The sequence below is a fragment of the Emys orbicularis genome, chromosome 4 (assembly GCF_028017835.1).
Source record: "Emys orbicularis isolate rEmyOrb1 chromosome 4, rEmyOrb1.hap1, whole genome shotgun sequence".
Classification (NCBI taxonomy): Eukaryota; Metazoa; Chordata; order Testudines; family Emydidae; genus Emys; species Emys orbicularis.
Window position 1 is genome coordinate 48294445 of NC_088686.1, and position 19259 is coordinate 48313703.

At 42.8% G+C, this 19259-nt stretch overlaps 1 protein-coding gene across 2 annotated transcripts in view; it reads left to right on the top strand.

The window, feature by feature from the left end:
• Positions 1-18791, top strand: part of LOC135878507 (uncharacterized) — a 41601-nt gene extending 22810 nt beyond the window's left edge. For both annotated transcript variants that reach the window (XM_065404192.1, XM_065404193.1), the window contains 7 exons: positions 4784-4905; positions 6374-6512; positions 8360-8481; positions 10608-10718; positions 15996-16102; positions 17487-17577; positions 18332-18791. In XM_065404192.1, the coding sequence (XP_065260264.1) occupies positions 4784-4905; positions 6374-6512; positions 8360-8481; positions 10608-10718; positions 15996-16102; positions 17487-17577; positions 18332-18448 (809 nt within the window). In that variant the 3' untranslated portion in view covers positions 18449-18791. The remainder of the gene's footprint in view (positions 1-4783; positions 4906-6373; positions 6513-8359; positions 8482-10607; positions 10719-15995; positions 16103-17486; positions 17578-18331) is intronic.
• The last annotated feature ends 468 nt before the right edge of the window (positions 18792-19259 follow it).

The following is a 19259-nucleotide window of genomic DNA, read 5'->3' on the forward strand; positions in this document are numbered from 1 at the left end:
GGTCGAGTTGGTCAACCACAGGGAGAGACAGGGCCAACCAGCCCCTACTCCGAAAAATAAAGACTCAAGGCAGCTGGACTTATTTGGGAGACAGGTTTATTTGTCCTCAAGTTTCCAGTTAAGGGTGGCAAACCATCAGGCTCTCCCGGGTCGGTATGAGTTGAATTTGTGGGACTCTCTACCCAAATTTGAGGACTCCCTCCAGGAGCGTGACAAGAAGGAGTTCAAAGCTCTGGTGGAGGAGGGTACAGCAGCTGCCAGGGCAACCCTGCAGGCAGCGTCAGATGCTGCGGATACGGCCGCAAGGTTCATGGCCTCCGCAGGGTCCATGAGAAGGGCATCGTGGCTCCTGCTGTCTGGGCTGTCCAGTGGGGCGCAGAATTCCTTGCAGGACCTTCAATTTGATGGCAAGGCCCTGTTTGCGGAACAGACAGACGTGAAATTGCATGGCCTGAAAGATTCCCGCAGTACGCTTAAGACACTTAGCCTCTATGTCCCGGCTCTGGCTAGGCCCAAGTTTAAGCCTTAGCAGGCTCCCACCCAGGCCACCCACTCTAAATATGAGCCCCCTTATAAAAAGTCACGGGACTATAAGAAACGCCCGCAGAGGCAGTCTGCCCCCCAGCCTGGGTCCTCCAAGGGTAAACAGTGGGGAAACGTCAGTTTGACGGGACACCTAGGGGTGACCTACTAGTTCACACCAGGGATCCACCCGTAATAAAGCTTCCCTTCTCCAACCGGTTGTGTGCTTTTCTCCCAGAGTGGTCGCAGCTGACTTCAGATTGTTGGGTCCTCAACACCGTCTCCTGGGGCTTCACCCTCCAGTTTACCTCTACCCCGCCCAGCCACCCTCTGCACCTGTCCCTCCTGGGGGACCCCCTCATGAGGCCCAGTTAGAGCAGGAGGTGGGGCGGCTCCTTGGCTTAGGAGCTGTGGAAGTGGTGCCAGCGGAGTTCAAATGCAAGGGGTACTACTCCTGCTATTTCCTTATCCCAAAGACCAAAGGTGGGCTCCGGCCTATCCGGGACCTGTGAGGCCTGAACCAGTACATGGTAAAGCTCAAGTTTTGCATGGTCTCTTTGGCCTCCATCATCCCCTCCCTGGATCCTGGGGACTGGTACGCTGCCCTCGATCTGCAGGACACGTACTTCCACATTCATATATTCGAGGGGCACAGGCGCTTCCTCCATTTCACGGTTGGGCAGGAGCACTACCAATTTACAGTCCTCTCGTTTGGCCTGTCCACTGCTCTCAGGGTATTCACAAAGTGCATGTCTGTGGTGGTGGCCTACCTCAGACGTCATGGGGTCCAGATCTTCCCCATCTGGATGACTGGCTGGTCAAGGGCAGCTCCCGGTTGCAGGTGTGGGATCATGTGGCGCTCCTGTCCACGTGCGCCACCCTGGGCCTGTTGGTGAATGACACCAACTCTACGTTAGTCGCAATACAGTGCATAGAGTTTATTGGGGCAGTCTTGGACTGGGCCAGGGCCTCCCTCCCACGGGACAGATTCGAGACGCTGAAAGGGCTCATCGACACAGTCACAAAGTTTCCCGTGACGACAGCCAGAGCGTGTCTCCAGCTCCTGGGTCACATGTCAGCGGGCACATATGTGGTTCACCATGCCAGACTCAGGATGAGGCCCCGCCAACTCTGGTTGGCCTCGGTGTTCTCCCAGACCCGAGACAGGATGGACAAGGTCCTCACTGTGCCCGAGCCGATGATCGTCTCCCCACAATGGTGGTCCTCCCTGGGGAACATGCTCCGTGGGATCCCGTTCAGGGGCAGGCCCCCGTTGGTGGAGCTGGTGCCTGACCCATCGGACCTGGGGTGGGGAGCCCATGTGGGGGATGTTCAGACCCAAGGTCTGTGGTCTGCGCAGGACCTTTCCCTGAGTATGAATGTCAAGGAACTCAGGGTGGTCCGGCTGGCGTGCGTGGCCTTCCGCTTGCGCCTGGAGGGCAGAGTGGTCAGGGTTCTCACAGACAACACAGCCTCAATGTTTTTTACATCAACAGGCAAGGCGGGGCCCGCTCCTCTGCCAGGAAGCCCTCAGGCTGTGGGACTTCTGTATAGCCCACGACATTTGCCTACAGGCCTATCACCTACCGGGCACCCAGAACTCGCGGGCGGATTGCCAGAACCGAGACTTCTCTTCTCAGCACGAGTGGTCTCTACACCCAGAGGTGGTGCACAGACTTTTCCCCAGATGGACCTGTTCGTGACTCGGCAGAACTGCCGGTGTCCCCGGTTCTGCTCCGGGGGGGCTGGGAGGTGGGCGCTATCTCCAATGCCTTCCTCCTATCCTGGTCAGGCCAGCTTCTCTATGCCTGCCCCCCCCCCCGATCCCGCTGATCGGCAAGGTCCTGGAAAAGATAAAGACCGACGGGGCCCGGGTCCTCCTGATTGCCCCGCGTGGCCCAGGCAACATTGGTACGGGACCCTCACGAGCCTGGCAGTCGATCTGCCGTGGCCATTGCCGTTCCACCTGGACCTGCTCTCCCAGGACCAGGGCTGCCTCCTCCACCCCAACCTAGCTGCACTCCATCTCATGGCATGGCTGCTTAATGGTTAGGCCAGGAGGAAAGGACGTGCTCGGAAGGGGTTCAGCATGTGCTTTTGGAAAGCAGGCGACCCTCCACGCGTCAAGCCTACTTGGCAAAGTGGTCTCGGTTTTCCCAATGGGCGGCTGAGTGGGGCGTTTCCCCCATGGCTGCCCCAATCCAGCTCATTTTAGACTATCTCCTTCATCTTAGAGCCCAAGACCTTGTGTTCTCGTCTGTCAAGGTGCACTTGGCGGCCATATCAGTCTTCCACCTGCTAGTGCAGGGGCACACAGTATTCTCCCATGCTATGACTGGCTGATTCCTTAAGGGATTGGATCATCTCTTCCCGTACATTAGGCCCCCAGTCCTGCAATGGGACCTGAACTTGGTGTTGGCCCGGTTGACGGGTCCCCCCTTTGAGCCGTTTAGCTACATGCTCCTGGTCACACCTCTTGTGGAAGGTAGCCTTCCTGGTGGCGATCACATCTGCTAGATGAGTCTCGGAACTCAGGGCCCTGACCTCCGAGCCCCCATACACGGTGTTCCATAAGGATAAGGTCCAGCTCCGCCCACATCCTTCGTTCCTCCTGAAGGTGGTCTCCGCCTACCACATGGGTCAGGACACTTTCCTGCCAGTTCTCTGCCCCAAGCCCCATGTGTCCAGTGAGGAGCACCGCCTCCACGCGCTGGACGTGAGAAGGGCTCTGGCCTTTTACCTGGAGCGGACTAAACCATTCAGGAAGTCTTCGCAGCTGTTCATTGCTTCGGCCAAACGCATGATGGGTCAGCCAATCTCCACTCAGCGGCTCTTCAACTGTACACCTCATGTATCCGTACCTGTTATGACCTGGCGGGAATCCCTCCACCGTCAATTGTGAGGGCACACTCAACTAGGGTGCAAGCCTCGTCGGCTGCCTTTTTAGTCCATGTCCCCATTCAGGACATTTGCAGGGCTGCCACATGGTCTTCAGTTCACATGTTCACCTCGCATTATGTGATCGTCTCCCAGACCAGGGAAGACGCCGGGTTCGGCAGGGCTGTGCGCCATCCTGAGAGTTTGTGAACTCCTACCCACCTCCAACAGATATAGCTTGGAATCACCTATTGTGGAATACACATGAGCAATCACTCGAAGAAGAAGAGACAGTTACCTTTTTCGTAACTGATGTTCTTCGAGATGTGTTGCTCATGTCTATTCCACATCCCGCCATCCTTCCCCTCTGTCGGAGTTGTCTGACAACAAGGAACTGAGGGTGGGGGGAGTGCGCAGCGCCCCTTATACCACACCATAGAGGCGCCACTCCAGGGGTTGCTACGGGCGCGCCCCTATGGGTACTGCTGGGGGAAAACTTCCGGCTCCAGTACACGTGGCAAGCACGCACACCTGTTGTGGAACAGACACGAGCAACACATCTTGAAGAACACCAGTTACGGAAAAGGTAACTGTCTTTTACTATTATTATTATTTTTTTTTTTAAATAAATATAATTGCATCCTGGCCTATGCCAGTGGTTAAAACTAGGTCAGGACTCAATGTGGATGGAGCATGGAGGAGCTCTAAAAGGCAGTTTCATCTAGTCCTTCCTGGTTAAAAGGAAATTGGCTATAGATCTAAAGAGAGAAGGATGGGAGGATAAATCAGGAAAGAAGGGGGGAGATCCCTATGATTGCAGATGCCTCCATGTGAAAAATAACAAGAATCTACAATACAAATAGGATGTGAAAAAATAAATTTATTTTTTTCACTTCTGTTTTTAAACACTTATTTAAGATGTCTTGTAAACTGAATTGTTGAACTATGTATTGTCCCTGATCTTCGTAACTAGCACTCTAGTGTATTTTATTTGACTCTATAAGAGAAATCTTTGTGACAGTTATGTGCGTGCATGCAACTGTGAGTTTTGTCATTTTCCCAACACTTTAAAAACATCTTTGATGTTTTTATATCTTAGACTGAGACCGTATCGCTTTGGTGGGATATAGATCATCATGTATAAGTTATAGGTTTGTAAATATGAAAATTTGAAATCTAAAAAATACTTATTTTAAGAGACAAAGTTATTAGGATTTAAATCTGTCTCTTTTTGAAAATACAAACCACAAAGATTGGAAAACATGCTTCATATAAAAACCCTGTACATCTGGCATTGTTTACAAATCACAGCTATATTATATTGGTCATCACTTACAGTCCCCATGATATATACATGATTGTTTTAAATCCTTTTGTTTTGTAGATGACTTTGATGAATTCATGTTGAGTAATAATGATGTTGTGCTCAGAAGTATTGCTGAAGATCTTCGGAATTGCTTACCCATTGAGGCAATGCTTAACTCGGAACATCTAGCAATTAAAAAAGTAAGCTTGTCATTCTGGTCTTTCTCTGCTGCACCACAGAATTCACGCGGCGATTATAATAGTAATACTGATGGAAATATGGTCTATTGGTTAGGGCATTGGAATGGGATTTGGGAGACCTGGGTTCTGTTCCCAACTCTGCCGCTGCTTTGTTGTGTGACTTTGGGAAAATCACTTCACTTCAGTGTGCCTCAGTTAAATACTTTGATTATAAGTTATTTAGGGTCTTTTATTACATGCATGTAGAGTGCCCAGCAAAATTCAGCTAGCCTAGTTATGGGATATAGTGCCTGGCTGGCATGATGATTCCTATTTGGGTCCTCTAGGCACTATTACAGTATGAACGTGAAATAAGAAAACTGAAAAGATCGAGCCAGTGGTGTGGTGGCATACAGTACAGGAGATTCAGGTTTGGCTTCCAGTTCCTTGTTTCTTGAGATGTTAGGGACTGAAAGAGGCAGGATGCTCAGTTCATGTGTATTTGGGAGTGGAGAAAAGTAGCATCTTTTCTACTTAAGCACTTCTTCTGTTCATTCCAGGAACAGAGTTAATACATTCCCAGAGGAGCGGCATGTAGTTCTTAACTGGAAAAATTGATTGGCCCTGTACACCAGTGCTTTGAGGGGAGGAAAGAGGAGATAGAGGGATGCTTGAGGAACACACCCCTTTCAAATAATAAGAAGGCAAACACAATAACATCCATCTGATTGAAAATTGTACATGCATTAATCAATGGTGTTTCTGATTCTGAAATATTAAACATGAAAAGATGTGTTTCTTTAGACAGTTAAAGTTGTAAGAGAAGTAGCATTACCCTAGTGTGCTTCTGGGGTGAGTAATGAGGCATTCAGCTCCCCATCCCCTAAATGTAAGTTACCTCTTCCTTTGCCCAAATTGTAAAGGAAAGAGGGAATGCGTCCCTTCCCTAGCCTATAACCTATACTTGTCTCTTGGATACCAAAAGCCCCAACTGTCCCTTGCCCAGCTGGTCAAACCTCCAGCTTTTCCTTGACAACTTCTGCAAAGCAGTTGCTTGTCAGTTGAATATTGAAGGCTAAGTCTACACACAAGAATTGCATTTATTTAATCAAATAGATTTTAAATAAATCTGTGCAACCCCTATTGGGTGGGACCTTCTCTTAAATCAATTTGTGTGACTTAAATCAATTTAGCTTAATTTGGTTAGACTAGCCCCACATTTTGGAGAAATATATATTAAATTTAGTATTAAAATACATAAATTACACAAATACCAGTAGACTGATTGGACTGAACCTTGGGGGAAGGTGGAGAGTGTGTGAGGAAGTAGTGTACATAATTCCAGGACACGTGATACGTAATTTATGTCTAACGCATTGCATAGGACACAGTCTGGACCTTTGGGTTTTGTTTAAAACAACCAAATCACTGTATAAGTGAAATAAAGAGATTTGCCTGTGATTTTCTTAGATTTCATCTTCTTTTTCAGATACTTGACCAGCCAGAGCCGACAGTTCATGTTGATGCATTCCTTTATGATGATGATATTATTGATTCATTGTGTGAGAAGGGAAAAATGAGTAGAAACTACTGTGTAGTGTGTGGCTCACACAAGACCGCACCTTTAGGTAAGTACCATGTTGTGAGTGCACAAGCCAAATAGATATTCCGGCTGATTTGTGAATATACAATAGATGTAGCTATTTTATATTTGTTAAAAATAGTCATGCAGTAGCTCAGCTGAGCAACAGACCATCCAGCTGATTGAGGACTTTGGCCAAGTCTACTCTAGGAGTGCTTTACCAATATAGGTATACCGTCATGTTATACCAGCAAAGTGCACCTAGAGTGAAAGCTGTTTTTACTTGCAAAACTCAGCACTTTTGCCAGTGTAACTTTTTCCAGCACTCCCCCACCCCAAAGCAAAATAACCTAAACTGGCAAAAGCACAGCTTTGCTGGTATAACTGTGGCTATACTAGGGGCTTTTGCCGGTATAGCTATGTCGGTCAAGGATCATGCATCCTCACGCCCCTACTGACGTAGCTATTTTATGAGAAGTCTATAGTGTAGACCTGGCCTTTGTCTTTCCAAACTGGCATAGTCATCAGGCCAGATTATTCCCCACACTCTGCATGGGGGAGAGGACAAGAAGCCTCCTGCACACAAGGGCCAAACACACTGTCACATTTGCATGAGTGACACTAGCCAGCCACAAAGGGGGCAGGAAGGAGACAGGGTTATGGACTGCTGAAGAGGAAAGTGCATGCAGCAGTGTCAAAAGAGATGACAGTGGCCTCCTCCACCTTCATATGTAGGAACACTAGGAGGCACAGTGCCTCTGAGAGCTGCTCTTTGGCCTGGTGCAGCTCTGTGCTACCCCAAAGCAGAGCAGGGCCTTTAAAATGCAAGACATAAATATTTTATTACAGTAACATTCAGTGTTCTAAAAGCTAGCTGTTCCAATTTAAACTATTTACAGACTTTTTTGTGAACAGATATATTGTTACATTGAGATCTAAGATGCTGTATTCAGTTGTAATACTCTGAATCATTCACCGCCATTAATGTATAGTAATATTTCCAGGTAAATAATTAATAGAGCTGTGTGGAGAAAGGTAATTCTGTTTCTCAGAGGATTTCAGTGTTTCAGAATTTAGTTTTGTTGCAATTCAGGCTGAAAACCTAAATTTTAAAAAATGTCCCCAAAAGGAAATGGAGCACTGATGCCAAAGCAGTCCAGCGGTGCACTGAGGAGCTGGGCGAGTGAGCTGGCAGGAAAGCAGGCAGGGGTCCATCAGGACCCCTTTCTGGATTCCCTGAAACATTGTCAAAGTCAGACTGTCTCCATGGAACATTATGAGTTTGACAAATCAGTAAATTCCGATTGAAAAAATATTTTGTTTGAGTTTTTCCAACCAGCTCTAATAATTACAGTTAACTTCTCTATAATAGAGGAATGGTGCTGATTCAACTAAAGTTAATCTAGTGACAAAGGCGTGGTCTACATTAAAAAGTAAGGTAGACCCAGCTACTTCGCTCAGAGGTGTGAAAAATCCACACCCCTGGGCGACATAGTTCAGCCAATCTACCCCTGATGTACACAATGCTAGGCCGACAGAAGAAGTCTTCCATTGACCTGGCTACTACCTCTCAGAGAGGTGGATTACCTACGCCAATGGGAGAGCCTCATCCATTGGCGTAGGTGGTACCTACCCTGAAGCACTGCAGCTGCAACACTGCAGCTGTGCTGCTGTAGTGTTTCAAATGTTGACAAGTTCTAAGTCATAGCACAGGACACTGCAGACTCAGATGGTTGGTGGAGCCCTATAATAAAAAAATGTCTAGGAAATAAGAATTAAAATATAGTAGAAGGGGAGAGCCGTGTCAGAGTAGGGTTAAGCTCTGCTGAATATTTTGCACTGATGAATGTTGCCCATGTAACACATTTGTTCTGTTCTGCTTTTATTTCTCAGAGTTTATTTCTCATTCCTTTTCCCTCATGGAACTGAAGTTTCTTTATCAGTATGCATTGCCTGACCTGACAGGAAAGATTCTGGTTGACGTTGGCTCCAGGCTTGGTGCAGTGCTATTTGGGGTAAAATCCAGCATGGGAATTCATATTCTGTTTCTGTGCCATACTTTTCCCTTCTCCAGTTGGCAGCTTTCATTGTTCCATACTTTATCTTCATCTGAGGGGACAGATCAACAAATAGCCATCTATAGCATGAAGCATCCAGCCAGTAAGAGGTGTTCTACTCTTGTACACTCAGTTCTCCTTCTGCTTCTCACAGAGACAAAAACACTGTTGATCTCTCTTATTGACTTGCCTCCACAAACGATCAGAATCTGTTGTCCAACAGTGTAGCATTTTGCTGTCGCACACCCTGGCTGCTCTTTAGTTTGTTACTGCTCAGTCTTGCATTGCTAAATTAATGTTTTCTTTCCTGTTCTGGCCAAGTATTCTGCTGAGTTTTGGTAAATCCCATCGTGAAGCGGGAAACTCTTAAATTTCACTGAGATGCTTTTGATATGAATTTGTCTCCTAGCTCAGTGTTTCTTGACCTTTTTGATACGAGGGACTGGCTTGCTGCCTTCCTAAACTGTGTCAGGGAAATCTCAGGGACCAGTGCCAGTCCATGTAGTAGTCGTTGAGAAACACTACCTAGCTAACACTTAAAGTATTTTGTCCTATCAAATACTTTATCAGGAAGCTCAAGTGTAATTTCAGATTGCTGTTGGCATGATTGGTACACTGCATGGCCAACAGCAGCACAAAACATGTATGGGTGCAAATTATATCAGTTAATAAAAAATTCTTAACAAAGTCAGTGGCTTCAATAGGGGCCTGATCTTGGAGACACTTGAACATGTAACTTTACTCCTCTGAATAATCCAGTTTGGGATTAATCATATGAATAAAGTTATTCCCACATGTGAATGTTTGCAGGATTGGGTCCTTAAATGTTAACATTTTGTTGTCAGTTATTGGATTTATTTTGAAGTTCTGGAGCACTTATATTGTTATAATGAAAGAGAGCCTCAAGATAAAGCAGCAATATAATTAAAAGAGAGGTTCTCTTTTTCATCATATTCTTGGCTTGTATTTCAGAAGTGGCAATTTGCCATGTTTTATCTGCACAGGTTGCCTTTCTAGCCAGAGGGTGGAAGGGCTTCAGAAAGCTCTAATAATCAAGTTGCAGTATATTGACATCTGTAACATAGTATGTTTGTCATAGTTTTTTTTTTTTAAACTTTCCTATGCTAGCTAAGTGTAATTATAGTGTTCATTGTAGATAAAATTGTAGTTAAAGTTGCAACATTTTACTCATTCTAGGCTGATGTTTTCTGGCATTCATACTTTCTCAAAAATTCTCCTTTTGGACAGAAACTTTCCATGATTGGTCTGAGTCCAAAGGCAAATTACTTTAGAATAATGTTTAAAAAGTTTAATTCCACCATTTTTGAGGTATTGGTAAAATATAAATTATGATTTACATTTTTTACATTTAAAAAAAATACTGCATCTATAAGTAGCATTGTTCAGTCTAGAAGGAAAATCCTTTTGTGAGCTCTTCCATCCCATTATAGGTGCAAATTGGACTTTCACATACCACTGTGTGGAGTGAACTCCCGATTCATACAATTTGTGTGTGCGTGTGTGTGTGCGTGTGTGCGTGCGTGTGTTGTTGGATATTTCTGTTGCATTCTGTTCTCCCGCAAAAGAAAACAAACCGATAAATATATAAATAAAAGAATCCCAACACAATCTTTGTGTGTTAATTCCACCCGCCCTCCCCTTTCAGTTTATTTTTATAATTCGGTTTGTGCTAACTTTAGTTTTTCCCCCCATTCCCTTAAGCCAGTTTCTATGTATCTACCAGTAGAAGTGGAGCCGGAGTTGATGCTTGCTTTCCTTTCTTATCTTGGCCTATCAGCTCACATCTGTTTTTTCATGGTAATATTCATAAACCATTTACTGTAACTGCCAAAAAGAGGGTCTTAACCCTGGAAAAATATGTAGTTCACTCTAGTGCATTTCCTACCATTCTGTTTTAAAACGAATTAAAAAAATTTTAACAACCCCTCCAATACACTTTTTTTTAACCTGCCTCTAATCATAACCTTTGTTTTTCACTTTATAATGTTTAGTTTTTCCACTTTAAGTTAGAAGAAGTCATTTTATAGTCACCTCAATTATTACATTTCCTCTCCTTATTTCAGGGCTATCTTTACAGCTCAGCATCCCAGCTATATGGAGTGGAAATGAATTCAGACTTTTGCCAGTTGCAAGAAATGATAATCACAAAATACCAATTTACAGACAGAGTAAAGGTGACTAAATACATCTTATAGTGTGTATATTTTTTAACCAACTGTATAATAGATTAGTTAATTCTATTCCAATGAGAGAGGCTGGTAAAATCAGTGTTGTTCTAAAGATAAATCTGTACTTTGTTGGTTTGATTTTAAACAAAACAAAAAAAGTTAATGTACATTAAAATTGAGAAGAGATGTAAAAAGTTCTTTTTAAAATATAGTAATATTTGATTCATTCAGCGTTTTGTCTGAGTATGGCTCAGTCTCTCAACTGACCCCAAACAAGTACATACTGGTCTCGTTAAAATCAATAGAAGTTCTACCGATGTTTCACTGTTTGTTGAAATAGGATTAAGCCAGTATATTAAATGTTTATATCTAGAATGATAAGAAAAACAAGAGGCATCTGGGGTTTCCATATTTATTTAAGAATAGCAAAGATACTGTCAAGGATTTGCATTTGAGTAGACGCTAAGGTCTGCAGGCTGCCAATGTTGGGTGTTGTATTTCTTTATTAGTTTCTTCGGAACTGAGAATTTCAGTTCACATTAGTGCATATGTGTGTCAGAAAAAACAAGAAATGTTCCAAACAAACTCAAACCATTAATATACAGAGATGCTGTTTTCATAATGAGAACAGTCCCTTTTTGGGAATGTCTTCGCCCATGCAAAAGGTCTTGTGGCCAAAGGCAATAAATAAAACACATTAAGTGAAATCCTGGCCCCATTGAAATGAGTGGCAAAACTCCCAGGGTATGTCTATACTGCAGCTGGGAGTGAGGTGGGTCTATCTTGGGTGGCTAGCCTCAGCCTTCGCTAGTGCTGCGGCGTCCACACTGCTATTTTTTTTGTTTTTGTTTTTTGTTTTTTTGCACTAGCTTGAGCCCCGCTGGGATGAGTCTGTTTACTTGGGCTGTGAGGCTTGCTCCTAGCTGCAGTGTAAACAAGGCTTCTGATGTGTCTGAAATATATCAGTGAAATACGATTGTACTGTACAACAGAATGCTCCATCAGGTTAATTCACTAGAGACTGTAGATGTGTATATACATGCTCTTGAGTTGCTTTATATCTGGAAAATATACACCTTAAATGTTAGTTTTTCTTCACACCTTGTAATTCTATTGAAGTGTTATAGTTTTCAATGCATAAAGATAAAACAGATAATTTTCAAAGCAGTGCCTGGTGACTTTGCCATTCAACTCTCACTTGATGTTAATTTAGTCATGTGACTCCTGTTATCACACACTGTTTTGAACATTATCACACACTGCTTTAAACATTTCATTCTTGGATTTCAGCTTCACCCCAAAATGAATCCTCTCTTTTATTGCATCTTTTTTTGGAGATATACAGTAGCATGAAAAAACAGCCAGAAGCCAGTTGGCTAAGTAATAAGTAGGTAAAAAGAGGTTAAAAATCTTGGAGAGAAAAAAGCCTCATAATGGCCACTGTTATCTGGGATGTTCTGATAAAAATCCAGAACGATACACTCTTTCCACTGTAACCTCTACTACCCGAGAGATCAGAGTAAAACAATTTCTATATTTAATAGTGAATTTATGAGTGAATCTTGTGTTGTTCTGTTCATAAATTAAAAAAATAAGTGCATAGAAGTCACTTATGTTGTACCATGTTTGGTGTGAATGCTTAGAGTTTGATTAAAAAAACAACAGAAGTTGGGGCAAATTCAGAAAATCACCCTTACATGTATCTAACTTTAATACACGTAATTATTTTTATATAGTAGTTTGGTTTTCTCTTAGTACCGTGAAAATCAAACTTTTCAGAACTGATTTCTTTTTCCCTTTCAATTTAGCAAAGAGTCAGTCCCCACCTTTGGTTGACAAATACTTATATATAGCACACACACTTTTTTTTTCTTGGCTACATTGTGGAGGATTTTAAAGAAGTGATTTGGAATTCAGAGGACATTTTAAAAGAAGGTATTGTAGATCAGATTTGAGACTGTTGACACAATCCCTTTAAATCACCAAATTAGAAAAGAGTATAGAATAGTTCCAGGAAACAAGAATTGTACTCTACCCAGATAACATTGTCATTCAGATTAAAGAACATATGAGAATAATGTCCAAATAATCTTCTTAACCAAAGAAGCAGTGAATTTAATCCCATTTATAGTCTAGGTGCACTAAGAAGTATGACTATAAACTCTTAGTGAACCCTTCGGCTCTAGTCTCCTAAATGGATGAAAGTCACCAGTGCTGCTAGTTCTTCATTTTTAACTAGTCTTAGAGTTTTGTTTTCAGTAAAGTGAATACCGAAATGTTTGGCTATAATGGAATCACTACAAAATATTCTGTTAGTGCAGGGGTGGGCAAACTTTTTGGCCCGAGGGCCACATCTGGGTGGGGAAACTGCATGCAGGGCCATGAATGTAGGGTTGGGGTGTGGGAGGGAGTGTGGGTGGGTGAGGGTGTGGTGTGCAGGAAAGGGCTCGGCAAGGGGTTGGGGTGGAGGAGGGGTGTGAGGTGTACAAGGGGGCTCAGGGCAGGGGGTTGGAGTGCAGGGTGCAGCAGGGGCTCAGGGCAGGGGGTTCGGGTGCAGGAGGGGTGCAGCAGGGGCTCAGGGAAGGGGGTTCAGGTGCAGGAGGGGTGTGGCGGGGGCTAAGGACAGGGGGTTGGGATGCAGGAGGGGGCGGGCTTTGGCCCGGTGCAACTTACCTTGAGTAGCTCCGGGGTGGCAGCCGCGCGCAGTTGGGCTAGGCAGGCTTCCCTGGCCCCGCGCCGCTCCCGGAAGCGGCCGGCACCACTTCCCTGCAGCCCCTGGGGGAAGGAGGGGCAGGGATTCTGCGCACTGCCATCGCCTGCAGGTACCTCCCCCAAAGCTCCCATTGGCCGCGGTTTCCCATTCCCAGATAATTGGAGCTGCGGGGGGGCGGTGCCTGCAGGCGAGGGCAGCACGCAGAGCCCTCTGCCCTCCACCCAGGGACCGCAGGGACATGGTGCCAGCTGCTTCTGGGAGCGGTGCGGGGCCCGCAGCGTCATTGGGGTGGCAATCCCGCGGGCCGGATCCAAAGCCCTGACAGGCTGGATCCGGCCCGCAGGCCATAGTTTGCCCACGGCTGTGTTACTGGCTGGCCAATGCTGCATGAGTCAGAATGATACGTTCTCCCCACTTCAGTTGCTACAGTGCTCCTTTGCATGGGGAGTGTCTCTTTCCTATAGCAATCAGAATAGTGTACATCTGCTTAAGTGATCCAAGTGCAAATATTTCCTTTGTGAGGATAAGTTTTGATAAAACAAAAGCTTTGTCCTTCAGGAGGGACCATTTGAACTGCAGCTTACCCCAGTCAGTAGCGGAAAGACAGATGACTTTCCCTCCCACTACCAGCAGGTTTTTAAGCAATTCAGAGAGTGAATAAGAAGTTATGGTTTCCTAGACAAGAAAATAGTGGCAAAAGTGTTTTCTTCTCTACACAAATACTTCATTTTCCTGTGAGAAGACCTCCCCCAAAATTAATTACCTGAACACTAGTAGAAATTAACAAAATGTGGGATATTCAACCTGCTAGATTAGTGTGTGGTGGTATCCCACCACAATAGCTAATTTACTCTCCATTACATTAAGTACCCAGGCTGGCCATTCTTCAAGTGTTTGCTCATGTCCATTCCACGTTAGGTGTGTGCATGCCATGTGCACCGCTGCCAGAGGTTTTTTCCCTCAGTGGTATCCGTTGGGCTGGCTCTAGCGCCCTCTGGTGCCACGCGCTTATGCACCAGTATAAGGGGCACTGCTGGCATCGCACCCTGTCAATTCCTTCCTTCCAGCCTGTGACGGTTGATGGAATGTCGCCTCCGGCAAGGCGTTTTTCTCTTCAAATTTAGTTTATTAGTCTTAGCTGCATGTCCATGAATTCCGAGCCCATATCCTTGGGTACTGTTTGTGAGTCTCCTAACGTGGAATGGACGTGACATGAGCAAGCACTCGAAGAAAAAACGGTTACTAACCTTTCCATAATTGTTGTTCTTCAACATGTGTTGCTTACGTCCATTCCATAATTCACCCTCCTGCCCCTCTGTCAGAGTTAGCAGCCAAGAAGGAACTGCCCCTTATACCAGTGCATAAGTGCACAGTATCAGAGGGCGCTAGAGCTGGTCCGATGGATACCAATGAGGGGGAAATCTCCAGCAACGGTGCATGCAGTTTGTGCACACCTAACGCGGAATAGACATGAGCAACACATCTCAAAGAAAAACAGTTATGGAAAGGTTAGTAACTGGTTTTTTCTGCATTATCAGTCCCTTAATATTGACTGTAAAAGGTGACCAGTGCCACTGCATCATCCTGTTTGTCCACCATGATGATGTCACTCCTATAAGTAACACTTTCATGGTGACAGTGATCCAGTGTTCAACTTCAGATTGAGTAAGCAAAGTATCAGTTTAGCTGGTTCCAGAAGTTAGATAAATTCACTAGGTTGATTTCTAATTGGTAGGGACACTTCAAATCAAATCTTGGTGCACAAATAACACATGGATTGACAAAATCCCAAAAGAGATGATACTACTACTTTTTCAGTCAGAAATTTAAGATTTATTTTTCTGGGTTAGGAGGAAAGTCCTCCAACTTCCTGTTAGAGTTTTGATGAGCCTCCAAATTCCCCCTATGTTGTCATCATCATCAGCTGCCCCACAACTCCATTTTCTGCTACCATTGTTTTGGCTGAGGAAGACTGGACAGGATGCTGATGTTCAAGAAGAGCTCCTATACTGACTGGAGAAGTACTTGTTTAATAATATGAGGCACTCTGTCTCTGCAGTTCTCCCTCTGAGGGCTGAGCACATCGCATCTCCATTACTTTCAGTATGTGGAAGGAGAATACAATAACCAAACTTGGGTCTTCATGGACAGTCTGAGCCTTAATCACTAAACAACCAGCTCAGCCCTTAAAATGCATTTTAATAGCGTCATGAAAAGCTTTAGCTGGATTAAATCCTTTACTAAAATTAATAAGCATTCATGATGATAAAGCACAGTTAACTAAAATATAATAGTAATTTCCTAAATCTTCTATTGTGGCATTCAATGATCAAGATCAAAAGTAGATGTAATATATTTTTATTTAATATACATAATGAATTAAGTACTGTAATTACTGAGGAAATAAAACTGGCTTCTTTAACAGTCACACTAGTGAGTTCATTTCTATGTTACTTAATATAAATTGTATGAATTGTATACTGTACTCTATGTACAGACTATGTCTATTAGAAAGCTGTGCATCTTCTTCTAAGTTAACTTTTACGTATATACAATTATTTGTCCTTCAGGTGCTTCATTCAGACATCTGTACTCAGGCTTCACTCCTTCAAAATGCTGATGTTGTTGTAATGAATAATGTCTTTGAATATTTTCTCGACAGACTGGAACAGGCCAGGTAAGTATGTGTCCAAACAAGTAATCAGTTTCTCTGCCAGTGGATTTAACCTTGCAAGTTATAAAAAATCCTTTATCTTGTGCCTTTTGAAGTCACACACATAGTTTGTATTAGAAAAATGTATTTTAAAATGCCTGTACTTGATTTAGTCAGATTTAGCAGCTAAAACTTATTAGTTTTGAAATCTACTAAATCTACTAAAAGCTTTTTCTCTTAGTTCCACCAAGACATTTCTCAGAACATTTGCACTAATCTGTTAAAATAGGGTACTGTCTTTATAGGAAATAATTAAATGGTCTTGAATTGTTTTAACAACATAAAGATTAAAATCTGTAACAAAATAACAAGAGGATCCTTCCTCAAACCTATGGATTACAAAAGGGCTATAAATATGTATTCACACTGCAAATTACAGTTACTAGTGACATTCAAACATGAAGTCCTCAAAGGTGAGCTATAAAGGGCAAAGGCATGGTTAAGATTACACCTGTGTTCTTTGAGACACAGTTATGCCTTTACTTGCCTTAAAAACTAAAGATTATTGGCTTAATGTTGCACAGCAAGCCTAAGGAAGAATGAGGTTTGCAGAGTGATGGAAACTATATTCTTCTTAGTCGATATTACTGTGGTATGTGAAATGATCTGACTTGTAAAATCAGGAAAAAGTAATGCTGGAGGATATATCTATAATACTCTGGTTATGTTAATTTACCTCAAAGTATTTTGTCACCACTGCAGCATAGTGATATGAAGAGAAACTTTTGGCTATAGTGAATAAAAAAGTGAGTGAGGACTAGCCTCTCTCCTCTAGAGACCAGAGTTCAAATTCTGATTTAAGTCACAAATTAAGTTTGTGTCTCATCCTAGTTTAGAGTGGATATTTGTTGACTATCACAAAAAAACAACAAACTTGGACATAACTGGCAGGATCTCAGGCTCCAGATTGGAACAGCAAGAGTGTTGAATGTCCTGGGTAAGGTATGTTAGAAGAGTTAAGTGAGGAACATTACATAATCTCTGCCCTCACCACAGGCCACTGACAGAACTATTCATTCTTCCCTTTTTTGAGCACCAACTAAACCTAATTTTAAAAAGGAAAAGAAACAACATATTTCAAAACTAAAACTCTAAAGCCATATAATCCCTCTGATCTGCATGAGTAGCTCCCATTGGTGTTAGTGGCTGGTCCACACACAGACGTACAGTAAGATATGAACAGTGACTTTATACTAAAGCACAAATTGCAAATCTTTAAAGTCAATTTACTTCTGGTCACTAAATTATCAGTGTTAAATTCATTTTATATTGAATGTGTTTCCTTCTCTAAAAACTGGCCATCTTTTGATCTTTAAATACTATATTTGGATTTTAAAATGTGTTTCAGAGCCTGGGAATTTATCAGTCATAATATGAGGAAAAAAGGGTCATTATTAGTGACGGTCCCAAGCCTTGAAGAATCTATCTCAAACCTACAGGTTCGTGGTTCTTTTTCAAATAGTTTTAGCTGACACATTTTATCTTACTCTTTATGAAGGGGTTATAGTGAGTCAATATGCATTCTAATAGTTACTATTCAGGCTGCACAGTATCACAGAGAGGGCAGTGTGGTCAAATGCTTAGAGCAGAGAACTGGGAATCAGGACCCTGGGATCTATTCCCAGCTTTGCCACCAATTTGCATGACCTTGAAAACTTATTTCAATCTCTCAGTGCCTTGGTTCCCCAGCTGTAAAATTGGGATACTATTTATCTACCCCCACAGGGCTGTTGTGATGCTTAATTCATACCAGCCCTTAATTTTGAGGATCTCAAAGTATTGTACTATTATTCAAGCCTATACTATGTATGTTTTGAGTTGTATAACATGCTTTCATCAATATATTACTTGGAATATGGGTGGAAACATAAAATCATGTGTATAATTAATCGGCAGATGTTAATCCAAAGAGACTCCCATTCCAGATAAAATCTCAGTATGTTTTCCACAGTCAGACCCAAACTTGAGTAAACAGATAAGCTGACTGAGTTACTTTTCAGAAGTTATCCTTACTCTTTCCTATTTAGGTAAAATTATGCTTCCAGAAAGTTTAATTTACCAATGGTGAATAAGCTGTAATGGCTAAACTGTCTTTCTCTCCTCTTCTCACTGATGTCTGCCACCCTTGGAACATAGGTTGAGTTGGTTGATCAAAACTGTGTTAATTTATGTATCTGTTTTAAATTGTTTCAGACGGATATACTGCTCAGCCAGTGGGTAGAAGAGATGAAGTTGGACTATGATGTATACATGGAAAAGGATATTGATAGAGAAGCACTTGAACAAATTCATTTGTACAAGATTATCTAGCATACAGACTGATTTACTGATAACAGTATAAAATCATTGACTTCAGAGGGAGCTGTGTGAAAGGACTGTAGGATTAAGCCCTATTTCCAAAATAAATCGTGAAAAATCTTACTATTTATTTTAGAAATTATACATATTCTCACTAATGAAACGGGAGCTTTTGAGAACATATTTTGAGATGTCAAATTTGCATTAAAGTTCTCAGTGTGTCATAACAGTACAATACATTTTAGCCACTAGGTATCTCTGTAGCTTCATTCTGCATGGAAGTGTTTTGAAAGAATGGCAGTCTACTAACACCAGAAGAGTCCATCTTGTGCACTATTAATGGCTGTGAACCTCCCAAATTTAAAAAAAAAAAAAAAGTATTAACAGAAAAATAGAGACCCACTATTTAAATGTGAATGGTATTCATATATTTAACACCGCTTTATTTAAAAGCTTTAATATATTATGTTGGCGTTTAAGTACTGACAAACTTACAGTACTGCTATTAATATTCTGCCTATGGAATTCCTGATTTTTTTTTTAAGGTCTGCACAGTAGCTACAGGCATTGATGTAGAAAAGATTATTGTCCCAATTTAGGGTAGCATTGTGACAGTGGCGATCTCCTTCTATTCAATGGTCCCCAGGTTGACTGTTGATGTAATTGGGGATAAATAAGAATCCTTCAGAAATATTGGTCTAAATATAGGAGAATGAAAATCTGCTTCACTTCCTTAATTTTAATGAGGATTGTAAGGGGTTAAGAAACAAAATATTCTGAGCAAGAGTTGTGGCCCACCATAATCTTTGGTGATGTAAAACAT